General features: G+C 43.7%; 1 protein-coding gene across 2 annotated transcripts in view; it reads right to left on the minus strand.

Moving 5' to 3' along the window:
* Nucleotides 1-19,164: 19,164 nt before the first annotated feature.
* The window catches only part of PALM2AKAP2 (PALM2-AKAP2 fusion), a gene marked incomplete at its 5' end in the record, with an annotated part of 366,273 nt that continues 364,262 nt past the window's right edge, over nt 19,165-21,175 (minus strand). For both annotated transcript variants that reach the window (NM_001370841.1, NM_001204205.2), the window contains one exon: nt 19,165-19,257. In NM_001370841.1, the coding sequence (NP_001357770.1) occupies nt 19,165-19,257 (93 nt within the window). The remainder of the gene's footprint in view (nt 19,258-21,175) is intronic.

Genomic DNA, 21,175 nt, shown 5'->3' on the forward strand with positions numbered 1-21,175 from the left:
GGACTCCACCATGCCAATAAAATGATTTGATTTCAACTACATCTTAGCGAATTACCATCTAATGAACAATCACTGTTGGCCCCTCAAATAGCATCTGCATTTAGGACAGTGTTCTGTGCACAGTAAGTGCTCAGTAAATACCATTGATTGCTTCTAGACCGTAAGCCCGATGTGGGCAGGGATTGTCTCTATTGCTGAATTGTACTTTCCAAGCGCTTAGTACAGTGCTCTGCACACAGTAAGTGCTCAATAAGTACGATTGAATGAATGAATTGCTCTGACCAATTGAAGAAGTGGAGATTTAAGAAACTAAAAGGGCCAAACTGATAAGACCTTTCACCAAGGGGGAGGTTGGAAAAGGGCACAGCTGACTGACTCCAACTCTCAAACTGCACTCCATTTTAGCAAAAGAAGAAAATGTCACAGCGTTATCTCTTAAGGCAGAACTTATTGACCTTCCGGGCGAGAACAGATTGGAGCTATCTACCAAAAAGGGCTGAGAAGTCTCCATCCTCAGAGAGCCTTAAGAAAAGAGTAGTCAGCCATCTGTCCTGAATGGATTCATAATTCACCTGCCTAGAAGCAGGAGGCTGGACCAGCTGAACTCTCAAGACCCCCACAACTTTCTAATTGTCTTCCCCCAACCTCCTGTCTCTTCCCATTCCACTCCATATTTCACTCTGCTGTCTGGATCATTTTTCTATGAAATGCTATGTTGAGTCAAGAGAAGCAGCATGACCTAGTGGAAAGTTCTAATCCTCTCTTCTCCACCACTTACCTACTGAATAACTTTGGACAAGTGACTTAACTTCCCCGTGCCTCCTTTTCTTCATTTGGAGAATGGAGATTAAATACCTGGTACTCCCTTCCCACAGACTGATCCTCATATGGGACAGGGACTTTGTCTGACCTGATCATCTCGTATCTACCCCAGAACTCACTACAGTGCTAGGCACAAAGTAGACACTTAACAAATACTACAATTATTATTATTCAACACCTTGGCTACAAAGAGCTATATACTCAGAACTGGCTCTCTTGACATCAGAGAAGTTTTATTGCAATCCCCAGGAATTATGAGAATCAAAGTGGCCTATCTGATCACTGGAAGCATTTAAGTAATGAAAATGAACACAACCAACTAGATCCACGCACATTAGTCAGAAGCACTTGCCTTTATGTAGAGCAGATGCTTAATCATTTCTAACAGCAACAAATTCCTTTAGTAAAGTAACTTTCATTCTAAATCCTCTGATTCTTTCTGCATCACCTCAATGTCACTTTGGCTCTTACTTTCAGCTAACTCAGATTGCTGCTGGGTGAGGTTAGACAGGAAGAATGAACCAAAACACAGTTTTATAAGACCCAAACGCCTAAGTGCATAAATACCACAAGAACAAATCTCCAGCTGAGATTCCTTTCACATAGCTGTCTTCCTGCCCGACACTGCAGAGAAGAGGTTCTGCCCAGCACAGGAGTGGGCTAAAGCCTAGGATCCTCCTCAGATCCTCCTCAGAGATGGGCCTCCAAGGTCACAAGCTCTGATGGAGCAGCCCCTCCATCCTCTCTCCCAACACCAGAATAAAGACCCCCACCCCCATCTCCCCAACCTCCTTTAATCCCGGGACCACAGGTTGTGGAAGGTGGGGCTTGGGATGGCCCTGCCTGGTATGGTGAGGATCTCACTTTGGAACTGCTGGATTCCACCTAGTGCTTATTTTGAAATCCCGGTTGACTTTTCTCCATATGTCTGACCTCTCTCCCCCAAAGCCCCCTTTAGAAGGCAAACCCCTTGTGGGCCAGGGGCTGTGTTTTAATCAACAGTCCATTTATTCTTTGCAAAGCTTAATATCAGTATAGTGTAAGCATTTACTATGCGATAAGGATACCGACTACCTAGCCTGGCTATTAAAGTTTCATCGGAGTTTTTCCAAACATTTTAATTACAGGTAATTTTCTTTCTCTTAGTTATTTGGGTAATTCCTACTTGTTCCTCACATGAAGCCATAATCCACTGAAGAGAAGCCTCCCCCCAACAGGATATTCTCAGGACTAGATGGCTAGAAAGTGGACCTTTTGGGTCCTTTTGGTGATCAGATCTGGGGAGGTTCAGAAGAAAATAACTTTGAGATACTAAGGTGTCATTACAAAAACTATCAAAACTATCGCTGAAATCGGAACTAATACAACTATTGCTCATTTATCAGGTGACAGTAGGCATTTTAGAAAAAGGCAGCAGTGAAATTCAACTACGCAACAATGAAGCTGTTCCAATTTCCTCCTTCCCAACCCAGAGCTCCTTGTTTAACGTCCAAGCACATCCATTTGCTTAATGAGGTGAGCTGTTCAGTGATTCTGAACATTCAATGACTTTTCTGAAGACTTTTTACAAATGGAAGTGATCTCTACTCACCTTTTAACTCCCACAGCTTCAGGTTCAACTACTTTATTTACTTATTATTCATTCTGAAAAGGGAGCAGCTATTCTCATGGAGGCCACGCTACTTTTCCTTTGTGAAAAGCTTCCAAATTTAGTCTGGCCCTTTTGGTCAGAGCCCTTGCAACACCCAAGGACTGAAGGCCAGCAAGCCGGCATAGTTTTGTGTCACAATAGTGAATTGTCATCTTTAGGAAGAAGAGTGGTGCAACACAAAGAAGCCTGATTTGGAGATTGTGTTAGTACTGGTCAAGCTAGCAGCACTTGGGCTTGCTTTGTGCTCTGAAATAGGTATATTAACAGGGGAGGGAATAGAGAAACCTGGCTGCCTGTTTTCTGTTGTCATGATCTTTCCAAAACCAGCTCTCCAAAGCTTGGTTCCAGGCTGTCTCATTCCCCTTCCCTCGGCCATCTCCCAACTCCCAATTTCCACCACGGTCTGCTAGGTGCATTGCTCTGCACACAATAAGCACTCAATAAATACGATTGAATGAATGAATGGAGATGTCACTTTCTTGTTTTCGTTAAATCCGGAAATCATTCCCTCCATCTGTTCTCCTTCCTTACTTTATAACATTCCTTAATCCATTTTTCTAACCTGTTTCACTGATGAGTTGCAGGTCCTATCCTTAATTGCTCAAGTCTGCAGAATGTCCTTGGGTCCAGACGGAAGCGGGCGTTCTTGTCGGGGGCATAATTTGGACCAGGGCTTCCTGGGGCAGATCCGCTGGACCCATTCCAGAGTCTTTGGTGCCTCTGAGGAGAATCCCAGCACCTTTATGCTCAGGGGTCCATGGTGAGCCAGCAGGCTCAGAATCAGTCAAAAGCCAAGGAGACCCTGAGCTGCAGAGGTGATAAAGATAAACAATAAAAGCAAGAGAACTTTTAAAACCCAATGGACAGCCTTAAATGGCAGTCACCTTTTAGATTGAATAGCTAAACTCCTCGTGGGCAGGGAACATATCCCGGCACTTAGAACGGTGCCCGGCATATAGTAAGCACTTAATGACTACAATAACTATTATTATTATATCTACCAGTTCTGTTGTATGTACATGAGAAACAGCATGGCCTAATGGAAAGAGCACAGGCCTGAGAGTCAGAGGATCTAATTTCTAATCCTAGCTCCACACTGGGCAAGTCACTTAACTACTCTGTTGTCTCATTTCCCTCATCTGCAAAATGGGGATTCAGTACCTGTTTTCCCTCCCGGCATAGTGGATAGAGCACAGGCCTGCACTTAACGAATACCATTACTATTTATATTTTCTTAGTACCCTCCCCTGTCTCTGCTACCAGCTTGAGAGACCTCAGGGTGGTCTTCAGAGTCTAGGTGGAGTAATGGTGGGAATGAAGGACTCCAGCCACATCCCAGCAGCAGGGATGATTCGGGCATGGCAACAAGGAAACAACTCCAAGAACAGTGCCTGGGACATAGTAAGCACTTAAATACCGTCCTCATCAACTGCTGGTGACCTTGCCTTGTCTCCACAGAAGAATGGACCATGTTCCAGTCCTAGTGGGCTGATATATGGCAAAAAGGAGGATTTTCAGGCTTTTTTCTTTCGCCACCCAGGTCATATTGGGCTAATAAGAAACAGGCAGGGTCTCCCCACGCGGACCCAAGTACTGTCTCGAATGCCTGGGGGATTGCAACCCATTTCCAAATAATGCCATTATCCTCTAGGTGGCAATATTACTACACATTAACCCAGAAAAACAATTATCTACATTTACATCACTGTGTGCCTCTCTTCTCTCTCTCTCACACACACACACTCTCCCAAAAGTGAGCACATTTACACAAAACTGTAAACCTACTAAGGGCTACAGACTCATCTCTGAAGCAGCATGGCTCAGTGGAAAGAGCCTGGGCTTCGGAGTCACAGGTCATGGGTTCGACCCCCGGCTCTGCCACTTGTCAGCTGTGTGACTGTGGGCAAGTCACTTCACTGTGCCTCAGTTACCTCATCTGTCAAATGGGGATTAACTGTGAGCCTCACGTGGGACAACCTGATTACCCTATATCTACCCGAGCGCTTAGAACAGTGCTCTGCACATAGTAAGCGGTGTGGCTCAGTGGAAAGAGCCTGGGCTTCGGAGTCACAGGTCATGGGTTCGACTCCCGGCTCTGCCACTTGTCAGCTGTGTGACTGTGGGCAAGTCACTTCTCTGTGCCTCAGTTACCTCATCTGTGAAATGGGGATTAACTGTGAGCCTCACGTGGGACAACCTGATTACCCTATATCTACCCCAGCGCTTAGAACAGTGCTCTGCACATAGTAAGCGGTGTGGCTCAGGGGAAAGAGCCTGGGTTTCGGAGTCAGAGGTCATGGGTTCGACTCCTGGCTCTGCCACTTGTCAGCTGTGTGACTGTGGGCAAGTCACTTCACTTCTCTGTGCCTCAGTTACCTCATCTGTCAAATGGGGATTAACTGTGAGCCTCACGTGGGACAACCTGATTACCCTATATCTACCCCAGCGCTTAGAACAGTGCTCTGCACATAGTAAGCGCTTAACAAATACCAGCATTATTAACAAATACCAATATTATTAACAAATACCAACGTTATTATCTCCTGATGCACAGTTGGGATTTTGAACAATTTGATTAGCTTCTATCCATCCCAGAGTTTAGTACAGTGCCTGACACATAGCAATCACTTAAATACCACCTCAAATAAATAAAATAAACATACCCAGCTACTAGGAATTCAGGGGCTCTTCAGATTTTTCGCTCAGTTTTTGGGATAGTTAAGGCCCTTTGCCAAGGTTGCACTATGCGCCCTCTGCTGGTCACCTTATGCAATATCACCAGACTAATATGCTTCCAGTAAGGATTCATTCATTCATTCAATCGTATTTATTGAGCGCTTATTGTGTGCAGAGCACTGTACTAAGCGCTTGGAAAGTACAATTCGACAACAGATAAAGACAATCCCTACCCAACAACGGGCTCACAGTCTAGGAGGATGTCCAGGTCAGTCACCAGAATCCAATCCTGACCCACATAATAATGATGGCATTTGTTAAGCGCTTACTATGTGCAAAGCACTGTTCTAAGCGCTGAGGGGGTTACAAGGTGATCAGGTTGTCCCACGTGGGGCTCACAGTCTTAATCCCCATTTTACAGATGAGGTAACTGAGGCACAGAGAAGTTAAGTGACTTGCCCAAAGTCACACAACTGACAAGCGACGGAGCCGGGATTAGAACCTCTGACTCCACATCTGACCTGATACTCATAAAGCAGTTTTATTGTAACTGAGGCACAGAGAAGTTAAGTGACTTGCCCAAAGTCACACAACTGACAAGCGACGGAGCCGGGATTAGAACCTCTGACTCCACATCTGACCTGATACTCATAAAGCAGTTTTATTTATCGTTTGAACAATAATGCTTTTTAAAAATATCTATTAGTAGATATTTTAAAAATTGGACCTCTACAGGAGCAGGAGAAATGGGGCTTAGTGGATAGAGCACGGGCCTGGGAGGCAGAAGCAACTGGGTTCTAATCCCAGCTCCACCACTTGCCGCTGTAATAATTATGGTATTTGTTTAAGTGCTTACTAACGTGCCACGCACTGAGTCACATCTTCTCCATGCCTCAGTTCATTCATTCAATCACATTTATTGAGCACTTACTGCATGCAGAGCACTGTACTAAGCGCTTGGGAGAGAACAATACAACAATAAACAGACAGGTGCCCACAATGAGTTTACAAGTCTAGGGCAGGGGAGACAGATATTAATATAAATGAATAAATTACAGATATGTACTTAAGTTCTATGGGGCTGGGAGGGGGGTGGAAGAACAAAGACAGCAAGCCAGATCCACACAGAAGGAGTGGGAGAAGAGGAAAAGGGCGTTTAGGGAAGGTCTCTTGGAGGAGATGTGCCTTCAATAAGGCTTTGAAGGAGGGGAAAGCAATTGTCTGTCGGATTTGGAGGGTGTTCCAGGCCAGATGCAGGATGTGTGTGAGGGGGTCGAGGCAAGATAGGCGAGATCAAGGCACAGTGAGAAGGTGAGCATTAGAGGAGAGAAGTGCGTGGGTTGGGTTGTATTGTTTGATGCGGAGATAGACACACAACCACTGGAGTTTTTTGAGGAGTAGGGAAACACGTCCTGAACGTTTTCATAGAAAAATGATCCAGACAGCAGAGTGAAATATGGAGTGGAGTGGGGAGAGACAGGAGGCTGGGAGGTCATCAAGGAGGCTAATATAGTAATTCCTTTACCTTGTCTGTAAAATGGGGATTAAGATTGTGAGCCCTACGTGGGACAGGGACTGCTTCCAACCCAATTACCTTGTATCTACCCTAGAGCTTAGTACTGAGCCTGGCACACAGTAAGTGCTTAGCAAATACCACAATTATTATTATTCTCTTATTATGTGAGTTAGAGACTGTGTCCAGACCAATTTGCTTATATCCACCCCAGTGTCTGGCACATAGTAAGCACTTAACAAATACCACAATTATTATTATTCTATTATTTGTCCTGAAATTTATTTAAATTGTTTTCATCCAAATCTGCCTGACCCCAGAGACATAGGTCAATCTGCATATACAGGCAGTCTTCAGACTCTTGATATAATTTGCTCATGAAAACTGCATCATAAGTCAAAATGTTTTAAGTCAGAACCGATTTTCTCAGAGGAACAATTTATAATAGGGGGATCGATTCCTTGAACCAAAGTTGCATAGCCTATTTTGACCACAATTACCCAGAATTGTGTATTCACTCAATTATAGGAGTAGTGGTGGTGAGATAAGAGTATTTATCAAGTGCCGACTGTGTGAACTTATTAAGCACTGGGAGATAAAAAAAAAATACCCTGGTGAGAATTAAACACAATCCCTAGCCCTCAATTGGCTCACATTTTAAGGATAAAGGGTGGAGGGGGGCAGAAGTGCTTGGTGAAAGACACATGGAGAAATATGAAATGATTAAAACACAAAAACCAACATAATAAACAACAACAAAGATAATATGAGGAATAGGGTACTGTGGCTATTATAGATGAGTAATGTATTTAAGTCAAGAAGTTCCACAGTAGGTTTGCTAGCTTCACAGGAAATAAAATGGACATGTTGATCCAATCTGGTGACTTTGCCTGGCAATCGGGTAACTCCCTCCCAACATCCTCCAACTCCTGGTTTCTTCCACTCATTCATTCATTCAATAGTATTTATTGAGCGCTTACTATGTGCGGAGCACTATACTAAGCGCTTGGAATGTACAATTCGACAACAGATCGAGACAATCCCTGCCCACTGACGGGCTTACAGTCTAATCGGGACTTCAACCCTCATCCTCTTGAAAGCTTCTCCCCTTTTCCCTTCCCGACTCATGATGTTTAAAATAGTTTCCCTATTCCTTGAGGCTTCCTTGGGCCTTCCCTCCACCTCCCACATCCCCAAACCCTCCCCCCTCCAACCCTCTGAAATCCACCCCTTCCATCCAAGCAGCATGGCTCAGTGGAAAGAGCACGGGCTTGGGAGCCAGAGGTCTTGGGTTTGAATCCCGGCTCTGCAACCTGTCAGCTGTGCGACTGTGGGCAAGTCACTTTACTTCTCTGTGCCTCAGTTCCCTCATCTGTAAAATGGGGTTGAAGACTGTGAGCCTCATGTGGGACAACCTGATTACTCTGTACCTACTCCAGTGCTTAGAACAGTGCACATAGTAAGCGCTTAACAAATACCAACATTATTATTATTAATTGACACCAGGCTGGGGAGGAAAAAGGGAGGCTGAGGGGGAACTGGAGTAATTGGGGGTAGAAGTGGAGGCATGGGAGAAGGGGATGGCCTATCGGAAGCTCAGGGAAATGAGGAAACAATTTGAGGGGAGAGGTTTAAAGAGGGGTAAGGGTACGGAGCAGGAGAGACCAAGGGGTGGGGAGGGGAAGGTGAGAGGATGGGGGTTATCTGATCACCAGGAAGAGTCACTAGGGTAAAGTCAACACATCCATCTTACCTCTGATGAAGAACTGTACTGTAGGCAGCAAAGGGAGCTAGTGTCATAATGGAGGCTAGTGTCGTAAAGTCGAAACCGACATCATGTAAAGCTGAAACAGGGTATAAATTTAGAAATATAAGTGCTGTTCACTGTAATTTAAAATGCTGTAAGTTGAAGACTGCCTATATTGATCACTACCCTAACAATTATTTCCCATGTGAATTATTTCTTGGTCAAGTCTCCATAACAATGGGAATTAATTTTTATTCCCAAATTAGTTATTCCTTCACTCAGCATCTTTGGCACCACTCCCTTCGGCCAGACTCTTAAAAATCAAAGTCCCAGATAAATCAGAAATGATAATAATAAATATGGCACTTGTTAAGCGCTATTGTGTCCCAAGCACTGTTCTAAGTGCTGGGATAGATACAAGTTAATCAGGTTGGATGTAGTCCCTGTCCCACATGGGGTTCACAGTCTTAATTCCCATTTTACAGATGAGGGAACTGAGGCTCAGAGAAGTGATGTGACTTGCCCAAGGTCACACAGCACACATTAACTGATGATCTGACTCCCAGGCCCGTGCTCTATCCTCTAAGCCACACTGCTTCTCTAAAATCCCTGTGGGTCTGCTTTTGCTATGTTGTGAAGTCTTGGGAACATTGAAATAAATACAATTTCACACCACTAGGATATGCCAACTGCAATACTGCATTCCTGATTGTTCCTCAAGAGGACAAGAAAACGGAAGTCCTTATTACATTACATTTCCGTGAAAATAGGCAACTTAATTTTCCAGTATGTCGCGTCTCTAAGGCTGACATGTCATAGACCTGGACAAATGGTAGAAAAGGTGGGCATGTGCAAAGTGTCCGGTGTGGCTCATTTTCAGCATTCCACCTCAAGTGACTTTGAGACAGCTGGATTTGTGAACTTTGATTTTGCCCCAAGGCTTTAAACCTTTCCATGGTTCTTATTCAAGGTTATCCAGTTGTATAAAAGGAGCAACATGGCCTCGTAGTCTGAGGACCTGTGTTTGAATCCTGGCTCTGCCACTTATCTGCAGTGTGACCTTGGGCAAGTCACTTCACTTCTTTGTGCCTCAGTTTCCTCATCTCTAAAATGGGGATTCAATTCCTATTCTCCCTCCTACTTAGACTGTGAGCCCCATGGGGGCAGGGACTGTGTCTGACCTCATTATCTTTTATCACCCCAGTGCTTAGAAGAACAAAGCTTAATTTTAATGGCATTTGTTAAGCGCTTATTATGGGCCAGGTATTGTACTAAACGCTGGAATAGACACAGGCTAATCAGTTTGGACACAGTCCATGTCTCACATGGGGCTCACAGTCTTAATCTCCATTTTACAAATGAGGTAACTGAGGTACAGAGAAGTGAAGTACTTGCCCAAGGTCACCCGGCAGACACATAGCTGAGTCAGGATTAGAACCCAGGTCCTCCTGACTCCCAGACCTGTGCTCTATCCATTAGGCCATGCTGCTTCTCACTAGGTGCTTAATAGTAAAGTGCTTAACAAATACCACAATTATAATTATTATTATTATTAGTCATGTAACCAGTTTTTTTATTTACCAAGCCGCTTTGAATTTTGCTCCTAAAGTTTTAGTACCCCTGTCCATTTTAATATCAGTTTGGATGAACACATTCTCGATTCCTCTATGCCTGCACCAATGAAGATATAGATTAGAATTGACCCCAGCAAATCACTCATCACATCCTTCAGGACCACCTTGGGCAAGTCACTTAACTTCTCTGGGCCTCAGTTACCTCATCTGTAAAATGGAGATTATTTCTGTGAGGCCCATGTGGGACAGGGACTACGTCCAACCTAACTTGTACCTACACCAGCACTTAGTACAGTGCCTGGCACATAATAAGCACTTAACAAATACCATTTTTTTTTTTTAAAAAAAAAAGACCAACATTGTCATTGCTGAGTTCTCTTGGCGGGACAACCTCAAATCTGCTGTGCACCTGAATAATGGTAAAATGGTCAAGATCACACTGCCCTAGTTTGTTGATGAAAAGGAATCAAAAGTCTTACAAAAGTTGTGATAGGCAGATTACATCTAAGTGGTTCATCACTATCCTCAAAGGAAATTAATGTTGCCCAGCATGATTTGTTCATCACAAAGACATGATAGTTCCTTCCTAGAAACTCTCTCACCCTAGCTTTACCTTCACAATACTCTCCCCGTTCTCTTCCTCACTCTCTGACTGCTCCTTCTCCATCTCCTTGGCTGGTTCTTCATCTTCTCCTCAACCCCTAACTGCTGAGGAAACCCTGTATAGGGCTCTATTATTCTCACTCAATAATCATTCACTTGGGGCGCTCATCCACTTGTGTAGTTTGAGCTCTATTATCTCAATGCAGATGGCTGCCTAATTTACCTCATCAGCCATGCTTTACCACCTCATCCCTCCTCCTCCTGACTCCAGAACATTCATACCTGGATGACATGCCCTCACATTCAACTCAATAAACACTTATCTTCTCTCCTAAACTTTCCCATCATGGTCAGCAACATCATCATCCTTCCTGTCCAACAAAAGATGACCTTGGTGTCATCTTCGACTCCTCTCTTTCCTTTACCTTCCACTTTTAGTTCTGCTGAAAACTCTGCTAGCTCTTTCTCCACAATATTTCACTGATCTTTTCTCCCCAAGTTTATGGCCACCCACTCAGGTTCAAGCTTCATCACTTTCTGGTTGGATTATGGCATCGACCTCCTTATTGGTCTCCCTGCCTGTAGCCTCTCCACTCTTCAGTCTCTGTCGCATACAGCTACTAAAATAATCTGAAAATGTAGTTCAGAATGCACTAATTCCTCTCTCAAATCTTCCAATGCTTACCCTTTTCTCTCTGCAGTACACAAAACATTTCTTAGCATTGGATTTAAGGCTCTCTGTCAGATACCTTCTATCTGCTCTTCTCCCATTACATCCTAGGTTTCTCTCTTTAGTCTAGCCAAATTGAACTTCTAACTTGACCTCGTTCACAACTCTCTGTTGTCTGACTTAGTGTTCTCGCCTCTCCCCCTGCTTGGAACTCCCCCTCCTATCAAATCCATCAAACTACAGCTCTCCCCTCCTTCAAAGCTCAAAAAAGTGCTCTCAAGTACCCAGTGCAGTGCTCTGCACACATTACTCTGCCTAAACATTGCTACCTCATTACATCTGGGGTCTCTCAAAGGCAACAAAAAAATCCTTATTGAATATATTTGAGAAAATTTGCTGGGGTTCAAAATTGTCTTAAGGATAAAACAAATACATTTTATAATATAATGAAATATACAATTCAAAGCAATTACAGCTTTGACTGATTACATCTAAAATTTCAAAGTATCCAGGGTGAGGACAAGTAAATTCTTTAGAGATGCCACTGTTGCAATGGGTCGATTTCTACACAGATACCATTTTCACTAATGGCAACAGCCAGGGCAGGGCTCTTCATCTCAAAACAAGGGTGTCTAAAAATACTAATGTATAGAGAAGGGTGTGTTTGTTCGATTCCCTCAATCATGGTAGAATTTTTATTGCAAATTTATCATGTAATTTAATTTTCACAATGATAAATGCAATTTTAGAGATGGAAAGTGATATATTTTACTGGATCTGTGACTAGGGAATGAGATATTGACCGAATTTGAATTCACTTTTACTGGGGCTTCAGAGCTGATGTGAACTCAGATTTCAGGTTTCACTGTGTGACCTTGGGGAAATAACTTATATTTTCTCTGGGCCTCAGTTTCCTCATCTTTAAAATAGGGATTCAATCCCTATGTCGGACAGGGACTGTGCCCGACCTCATTATCTTGTATCTAGCCCAGTGCTTAGAACAGTGCTTGGCATAGTAAGTGCTTAACAAGTTCCATTATCACTATGACGATGATGATTATCATCAGGCTGGTCCTTCATTCAGACCTTTGGCGCTCCACAGTTAAAAGGCATTTGGAAGCAGGGATTCAGGCATCCCTGAAAAAGGGTGGCCATTTAAAATACACTATTTAATGTAACAGGTGCTAAGTTGGTCCCTTTCTCCATCTCAATGAATTTTAGTAATTTCAGGGAGGTGGCCATTTTAAGATGGCTTCCTTTGGAAAAGTGGATGATGGGGTAGAAATGAATAATGGGATCCTCCTTTGGTGTTTACTCCATGCTGCTCTGCCAAACTCTTCCTTTTTGCAGAGTCCTTTCAGGATGCTTTCAGTTCAAGTTATATAGAACTGTGGGTACTGAAAAGAATGAAGGAACATCCACGGTCATTATTAATGAGGAAACAAAGGCTCCCGGCTTATTTCCTGAGCACCTAGTCATCTTCATACTCAGCTTTGCCAGTTTGGGTAGAAAAAAAGCCTCACTTTCAGATCGCCTTAGGTTATCATCTGATTTTGGAGCTCATCTCTTCAGACATGCTGCTTCGAGTGTTAGTGCTCCTCCTATTTGTCCAAGGCCAGATTTTCTTTGAATTCAAGAAGGTTCATGTAAAAGGCTCGGTTTGGACTTTGGAAGGTGTGAACTGGGTGAAAATGGATGTGTGGTCCACCAAATCTCTAAAGGGGCCCTCACTGAAGCACAAAGGTGCTAGTTTCCAAACAAATGAGGAAAGTCTCCTTCCACTCACTGGATGGTGAGCATGAGGAAATGTTACCATAGAAGTTGCGCAGGCCCCAAACATCAGCCGGTTCAAGAAGAGTTTGGCTAAAGATAGAGATGATCCACAGTGGGTTCCTAGAGGGAAAGGTGGGGATGGAGAGGGACAAAGTTAGAGATGTCAGAAGGTACATCCATAAATCCGAGTCTGGATGTCAAGAAGGTTATGTAAACTATTCCATGGCTTCTCCAAGCAGCCTGCTGTCACTGCATAGTGGATAGAGCACGGGCTTGGGAGTCAGAAGGCCATGGGTTCTAATCCCGGCTCTGCCACCTGTCCGTCGTTTGACCATGGACAAGTCACTTCACTTCTCTGTGCCCCAGTTATCTCATCTGTAAAAACGGGGATTGAGACAGTGAGTCGCACATGGGACAGGGACTGTGTCCAACTCGATTTGCTTGTATCCACCCCAGTGCTTAGTACAGTGCCTGGCACAAAGTAAGCTCTTAACAAATACCATTATTATTATTGGAAACAGGATACTGGGCTGGATGGACCATTGGAACTGCCCAATAATAGCATTTCTTAGGTTCTTAGGCTCTCTGTTTACCGGACTGCTGATGCTTGATGCTGGAGAGAGTGACAAAGAGAGAGTGAGAGATTAAGCACGCGTGCAAACATGCACACAACACACACACACACACACACACACACACACACACCAACCATAGGGAACTACAATCAAGAATCTGGTGGCAAGAAAGCAAACACAAATGCTAGAGAAATATGTACTCCGCATTAGTGTTTGCCTATACATGTAAGTAGCACCTTGGTTCTAGGATCTCAAAGCACTGGAACAAGAAGAATTCACTACAAGTGGGAAGATAACCAAGGCCCCGAGTGGTGGCAGGATTACAAAAGTTTCTGTAAAGGAAAGTGGTAACTTTGGCTCGCAGCCTCCAGCTTTGGTCGTTAAATCATACACTTTGATTCCATGTTCTGTATTTTCACGTTGGTTATTTTGTTGCTTTTATGCAGGAAATGATCATTTCTTCTTCAAAAGTAACATCCCCAGGTTGTCTTCATCCTCTTCCTTGCAGCTTTATGGAGAGGACGGACAGCAGCTGGGATCGAGATGGCCGGAGTCTCCAGGGTTGGCAAGGGATGGCCCGATGGCTAGGGCTACCACCCTCCTCCCACCCAATACCGTGGGAGCCCAACTCTTCCTCCACGGGAGAGGTGTGAGAGCTGACACTCATGTGGCTGGCATCTCCAGAACATCGGGTCCTCTGGAGTTTACAAGGTGGCGCCTAACACCGGGAGAGCCAAGCCTGGCCCACCACAGAAGTGGAGGGGGTAGAGCAGCTGGGACCCAAATATCTCCATGTCACCTGGAACCCTGAGGTCCACAGGCGAGTCATCCAACGGCCGGGGCAGCCTTCTCTTTCCTGCCCGAGACTGAGGGAGCTAAGCTCCTCTCCTTGCAGGAGCAGAGGGCGTTGAGGCCGTATGGCTGGAGTCTCCATCTCAACAGGAGCTCTGAGGTCCACTAGGCCGTTGGCCCACAAGGCCCAGAGTGAGACCACTCTGAAGTCTGTTGGCTAGGGCAGCCTCCTTCTTTCAGCCTGACACCACGGATAGCCCCTGGCAGGAGAGGAGGGCGGGCAGAAGCTGAAACCCCTATGGCTAGAGTCTCCAAACCATCTGGAATTCGGAGATCTGTGGGGTGTAGGGGCAGCCTCGCTTTTTCTGACTGCCAAAGCAGGAGCTGAGCTCCGCCCCCTGCCAAAGCAAAAGGGGCATGGAATCTGGGACCCAAGTGGCTGGAATCTCCATATCATCTGGAGCTGTGGGGTCCATGGGGTGTTGCCTGTCAGGGCAGCCTCCCTCCATCTGCCCAACATGGTGGGAGCCAAACCTCCTCCCTTGCAGAAGCAGAAGGGGAGCAGAAGCAGAGACTTACGTGGCTGAAGTCTCCGGAATACCTGGTTGCTCCAGGGTCCTCCTTCCTCCATCGGATTGCACCAAGCCCCAACCCCTGCAGAAGCAAAGGGGGTCCAGAGGCAGGAACCCACATAGCTTGGAATCTCTGGATTAAAGCTTTGGGGTGTGTGAGGATCCGCTTAATGGCTTCCTTCCCGCTCCCGCCTGACACCATGGGAGCCAGGCCTGTCTTTCCGACTTCTAGAGTGCTAGGAAGGTTGCAGCAGCTTTTTCCACCCAAGACTCTCGCCTCCAGTCTGTGAAATGTTCCCTCTAAGGACACTTTTAGCTTCTTAATGATGTTAATTTCCAATGGTTGAATCACTAATTTTGTCTTATTGCTGTTTGCAATCATCTTAACAATTCTATTTACTTATTATTTACTATTATTGTTGTCCACTTAGGTTGTGAGCCCTTTGTGGGATAGGGACTGGGTCAGAGGGCTCTGAATGGACTATCTTGTATTTACCCTAGCACTTAGTCCAATGCTCGGCACACAGTAAGTGCTCAATAGCATAAATGATACCACCAGTAAAGTGTGTTAATTACAATTTAAACAGTAGCCATGATTTAGAGAAACACAACACAGGTTTCAGTTTTAATGAGAAAATAATTATATACTTGCATCATATGCCTCACAGTCACTATAAAACAGAAGCGGGATAATAACATTTAAGTGGTTTACATACATAGAAAGCCAAGTATATAGATTGATGGGTTGAGAGGTCATAACAGCCACAGTTGGGATGTCAAATGAGCATTATAGCTTTTCCCCTTTCCTCCTTTTAAAAATGCAGTCTAAGAAGCAACACAAAACCAAACTCGGTAGCTTGTTCAATTATAATAGTTCAGAAAATCAGTACTGTAACCAACACTGGATATATTAACCAACTCTAATGCTTAAGCTCTTTTTTTCAGCAATCAATCTGTCCTTTTGCTGAGGAAAGGAGTTTTTCTGTGGAGGCCTGTAATTTTATGAGAGAGGTCCTTCATTGAGTTTCATATGTGTATGTGTGTATAACTATAGATATATATGTGTGGGTGTGTATGCATGTTGTGGGGATATGTATATGCATATATATATATATATGTGTGTGTGTGTGTGTTTGTGTGTGTGCGTGCAAACATATGGGGAGAGAGGGAGAGACACCTAATCTCGGCAGCATGCAAATGATATCGAAGAGGCAAGTAATAGGCATATCATTAAGTTTCCAAAGCACTCCCAGAGCCCCCAAGCCTACTGCTGCTGACAGTAATACCTTGTCTCCATAATTTCTGGATGAGAAAATGTTTAGTAGGCAAGTAGCTCTGATGGTAACTGGCCTGACGGGATTGTGGGGTACTTTCCTCCCCAAGCCATATTAAACTGTATGTTTTCTGAATTTGGTAATAGCAATTTGCTGCAGTGTTTGAAGAGATGTGACGCCTCAGGAGCGATGAAAGAGGATCCACGAGAGCACAAAAATGAGCAACTGAGGTCAAGCTTGCAAAAGGGGATTCTTCTCAATCGGAACATAACAAGCACAGAAGTTCCTTCTATCTGGTTACTGCACCTTACTCCTTAAATCCACAGAAGTTGAAATGTGCATTTATGCTGAAGGAGAGTGTAAAAGCTCAGGGAATCCAGATTTTCCAAAAGACTTATTATTTACAACTCTCCAAGCGAGATCATCCCTGAGCTGCTGTCTCTGACTTCTGAGCATTGATTCAGCAAACCCTACTGCACTTCTGAGTTCTGAGGAACTCATCACGTGAAGAACACACGACTCATTTGGGCATTATTCTAAAACTACGTAAAATTTGCTTAGCATCTTCCCTTTCATCTGTTGTTTTTCTTGTCAAAAGTAGGATCAGGAAATAGGAAATAATTTCCTAAACCAAACCAAACACTGGAGAAAGCAAAGCCAGTGCCATTTGAAGTAAGTCAATCTAAAGCAACTGTCCAGTCTCATCACAGATTTTGGAGTTCTTGTCAAAGGTGGAGGATTCAGTGTACTTCAGTAAATTTGTTTGAGGGGGAAAAAAGAGAGAATCATGATCCACAGAAACAAAATACATTTGGACTTCAATAGCATAGAATTTTTGACCACCATCTCCAAAAACCAGCTTCAAATTCTACTGTTCTTCGAATGATTATCGATAGCTTTAAATACCTCTGTGAATCTATCTTCACTTTGCTCACACCATGTGCTTGAAGTAATCTTTCAAGAAGTCACTGCACCTTCATACACCTGAAGCAAAATTATTACCTGTCAGAAGCAAGACACACATTCAAGTTGAAGTGGACTTTTAGCAGCGTCAGGTTTTCAGTTGGAATAAAAAATATCATGGATATGAGGAAATAATGCAGCTGCTTTTCTCACTGCCTAAATCTAACACATTCGAGTCCAGAAATTATGGTTCTCACTTGTACAATACTCTTATTATATCGTTTCAAATGAAAAGAAGTAAAATCAGCAGTCTCTATACTATGTATGAATTCAAAGCACAAGAATAAATACCACAATTCTCTCCTAAATGTCAAGTTACAAAACTCTCAATACTTTGCAATTGTGACTCATGCAAATACCATTATTGGGTCAATTTAATATTACAAATACTGCATCAACTCAGTGCCTTTTATATCCCTTTTCATAAAAAAGAAATTCTCACTCCTATAGCTGGCAAACAGCTTATGGAGAAAATGATTCTACACCCATGTCCTGTGGTCATTCTAGAATTTCAACACACACACACACACACACACACCCATGTGCACAGACATATTTTATACATGCTCACACAATAGATCCTTAGTATTTGTAGCTGATTCCAAGCCTACACACTGATTTAAGATTCTATATATCATTCTGAAAACACTGGTTGAACAGAAAAATAATCTTCCTCCGCCTCCATTCTTCTTTCTCCTTCTCTCCCTGCCCCTCTCCACCTACTCTGTCTTTCTTGAATTATTTCATTTTCCAAGAACCCAAAGCCTTCTGTTTCCGTACTTCCTCCAAAACCTATTTTACCATATAAAATGTACACATAACCACTTTGCTCTTACTTCTTACATCTTTCTAAAGAGTCAGTCTTTGTCTCAATTATTGCCTCACTGAAAATTAAATTGTCTCCCCCTTCCCCCTAACTTTCAGAACTAAGAAGTTCAATGTGAATAGATTTGTATATATGAATGAACCCCTCCCCATCATAAAAATAGCCATTGCCCACTAAATACAGATTTTCATATTAAGAAACTTAGTTACGTAAATATGTTCTGAGGAACTGGAAAGCAGTTAATACTACAAGCAGACAGGATCCTAAAACTAAAGCAATCCATTTGGCTTGGCCTTTCCCCATCTCTTCAATCTCCTAATCTAGGACAAATTGGGTTTGTAACGGCAGGGATACTTGACTAAATAAACCGATTAAAGTATGGATTGTACATTTGTGGTAATGGCCCCCAGGTAAAATTGTTTTATTTTAATTAAAAGAAAGGAGGCCTTCCCCTTCCTCCCTGCAAACATTAAAAAAGAACCCTTCTATTCTACAGCTAGCTAGAGTCAACTGGGATACTTGTGACGAGTCTAACGGAGCACTGGGATGAAGGCGAAGCAGCTGTTGGCAGATCCAAAGGAATACTTTGTGCCATGCTAAATTGTTCCTGCACAATGTGTACTCTTTATATAGGGCCCCATCACGGACTGCTCACTCTTCCTTGTCTCCAGGAGAGGCAAGTTCAGTAAGAAGGAAGCGCTTGATTTGCTTGGCTTTCCACTTTTTGCCAACTCCTCTGACCTTCACGCTGACTTGTTGCACCATGCCTACTGCTGCTTCTGTTGCTGACGTCCGTTTGTGACACCTGTTTCTTTCGAGTGGGGCCCACTTCCAATGCCCTCTTACAGTCACAGAAATCCGTTCTCCTTTAATTTTCTCTCCTGGGCACATGAGAGTTGGGTGGATAAGTTGTCTTTTAATTTAACTTTGCCCATAAGTGAATACTTCAGTATTTCTGGCCTATATAAAGGATCATTGAGCTTGTGTACACGTCAATAAATACTCCATTAAAATGCTTACTTTTCCTTAGGTTTTTTTTTTTTAAACTTTTTGGTTGTTTGGGGGGATGGGGGTGGGGGGAAGGGAGTTCTTAATGTTCAAAACACCAAACAAGCCTTCTGGTTGAGTAGAGATTATTCATCCTCCTCCTGATTGGCATATATTCCAGCCTCCCAGCGCAGTGCCAATGCGCTCTTCCGGCGATTCACTCGAGTTGCCTCAAGGACCTGAAGGAAGAGAGAAAGAAAAAAACAACAACAGCCCTTTACTGTGTGATCTCTTTCTGAAAATACTTGAATCCAGGTATCCATCTGTCCCTTTGCTTATTCTCCAGAGACTTGGTGTGTGTGTTTTTGGTTGGTTTTTTTTTGGGGGGGAAGGGGAGATGTCAAAGGTTTGTCTCCTCTCAACTGTCTTATTGCTAAAAACATGGCAGCAATCAATGAATCAATGCTATTTATTGAGCGCTTGCTGTGTGCAGAGCACTGTACTAAGCACGCGACCCAAAGAGTCTGGCCAATTCAGCTTTGACTCTGGAGTCATCACTCAAATCATATATCACCATGGTAGGCAAGACTGGAGTTGTGGGTCAGTGGAGAAGGTGAGGAAGAAGAAGGTGTTAATCGCCCTTGGGTGGGAGAATAAAAAATAGTTTCTTTGTGAGAGTGTGTGTCAGTGTGCGGGTTTGTGCATGTGCCTGCATGTGAAAATGCCACTATGGCAGACAACATTGCCACAATGTGTAATGGTTGAACTGCTCTTTGAATCATGGAATCCCAAAGAAACTGCAGTCATTTGGGGGAATCTGCTGCGTCGATAAACCGATGGTGAACTCTGGATGATAAACACTAAGGAATGAGAAAGCGGATCTTTTTCTTCAGCAGCCCACCTATTCTAGCCGGCAACATAGTGCCGTTCTTCAGGTCCAATGATATCACTGCCGACAGTCATTTTTTATCAGTTTTCACGGATGTGGTTATAAGGCAGTTCATGTGTAAGCATCCCATTCACATCGTATGCATGAAAAGAGTGTCCCTTGCTGCACAATTGCATTTGTGATTCTCAGTGCCTGGCTCCACGGATGTTAGCTCCAGTCACGTTTTTAAGGCAACACTTCAATTATTTTCTGTAGCTATAAAGCATGAAATGGTCAAAACACATGCAAATACTGATAAGAGGCAGGTCCCTAAAAACAAGTTGCTGCCAACAGTGGGGAGAAGCGGGTTTGAGGAGAAGGTGAATGGGAAAGGAGAAGGGGAGGAAGGCAGGGAGAGGTGACTATTTGCCTTGGCTACGTCACCCGCAGTGAAAAGGAAAGGCACGATACTGAACTGAGGCCCTCAAACCAGTGAAATCTGCCAAAGGCCATTAGAAGAAATGCTGAGAAAACCAGACTGAAGCATGAAGAAATACACGAGTTAAACCTGGAGAGACATTCAATCAGTGCATTAAAAAAGAATGCAAGAAGCTTAATGCAAAACAGCATAGGCATTTCTATTAGACTCTGTCTCATTCGCTTTCACATATAAACATACAGATGTAGGGGGCACGTCACTATGTAGTGAGCCTCCCTGTGCTGGCACCAATGAATAAAAACACGTTCTCAAATCTGAGAGGTCCCAATTAGCTAATGAGTAATCAATCAGTCAGTGGCATTTATTGGGCACTTACTCTAGTTTGTAGAGCACTCTACTAGGCACTTGGGAGAGTATAATACTATAACGTTGGTAGACAAGTTCCCTGCCTACAAGGAACTTACAGTCTAGAGGAGGAGATATATATGCATGTGTATATCGACATAATGGGCTGTGGGGCTAAGAGTGGGGTGAATACCAAGTGTTCAAAGGGCTCAGATCCAAGTGCAAAGATGACACAGAAGGGAGAGGGAGTCGGAAAAAGGAGAGCTTAATCAGGGAAGACCTCTTGGAGTAGAGAGTGCACTGAACAAGTGGTATCACTGGATTTGGAAATTGGTTCCAGGCTGCCTATACAGGGAAAGCCAGTGCATGAGAGGGATCCAGATCAAATTTCATAAAAAGGAAAGAAAATACCAAATATTCTTATTTTGGGTGACGTGGAATGGGAGGAAAAAAAAAGTCACTCTTTGTTGACAATCCTCTGAAGCAAGATGACCCATATTTTTTC

This window comes from Ornithorhynchus anatinus, chromosome X3 (assembly GCF_004115215.2).
Source record: "Ornithorhynchus anatinus isolate Pmale09 chromosome X3, mOrnAna1.pri.v4, whole genome shotgun sequence".
NCBI lineage: Eukaryota > Metazoa > Chordata > Mammalia > Monotremata > Ornithorhynchidae > Ornithorhynchus > Ornithorhynchus anatinus.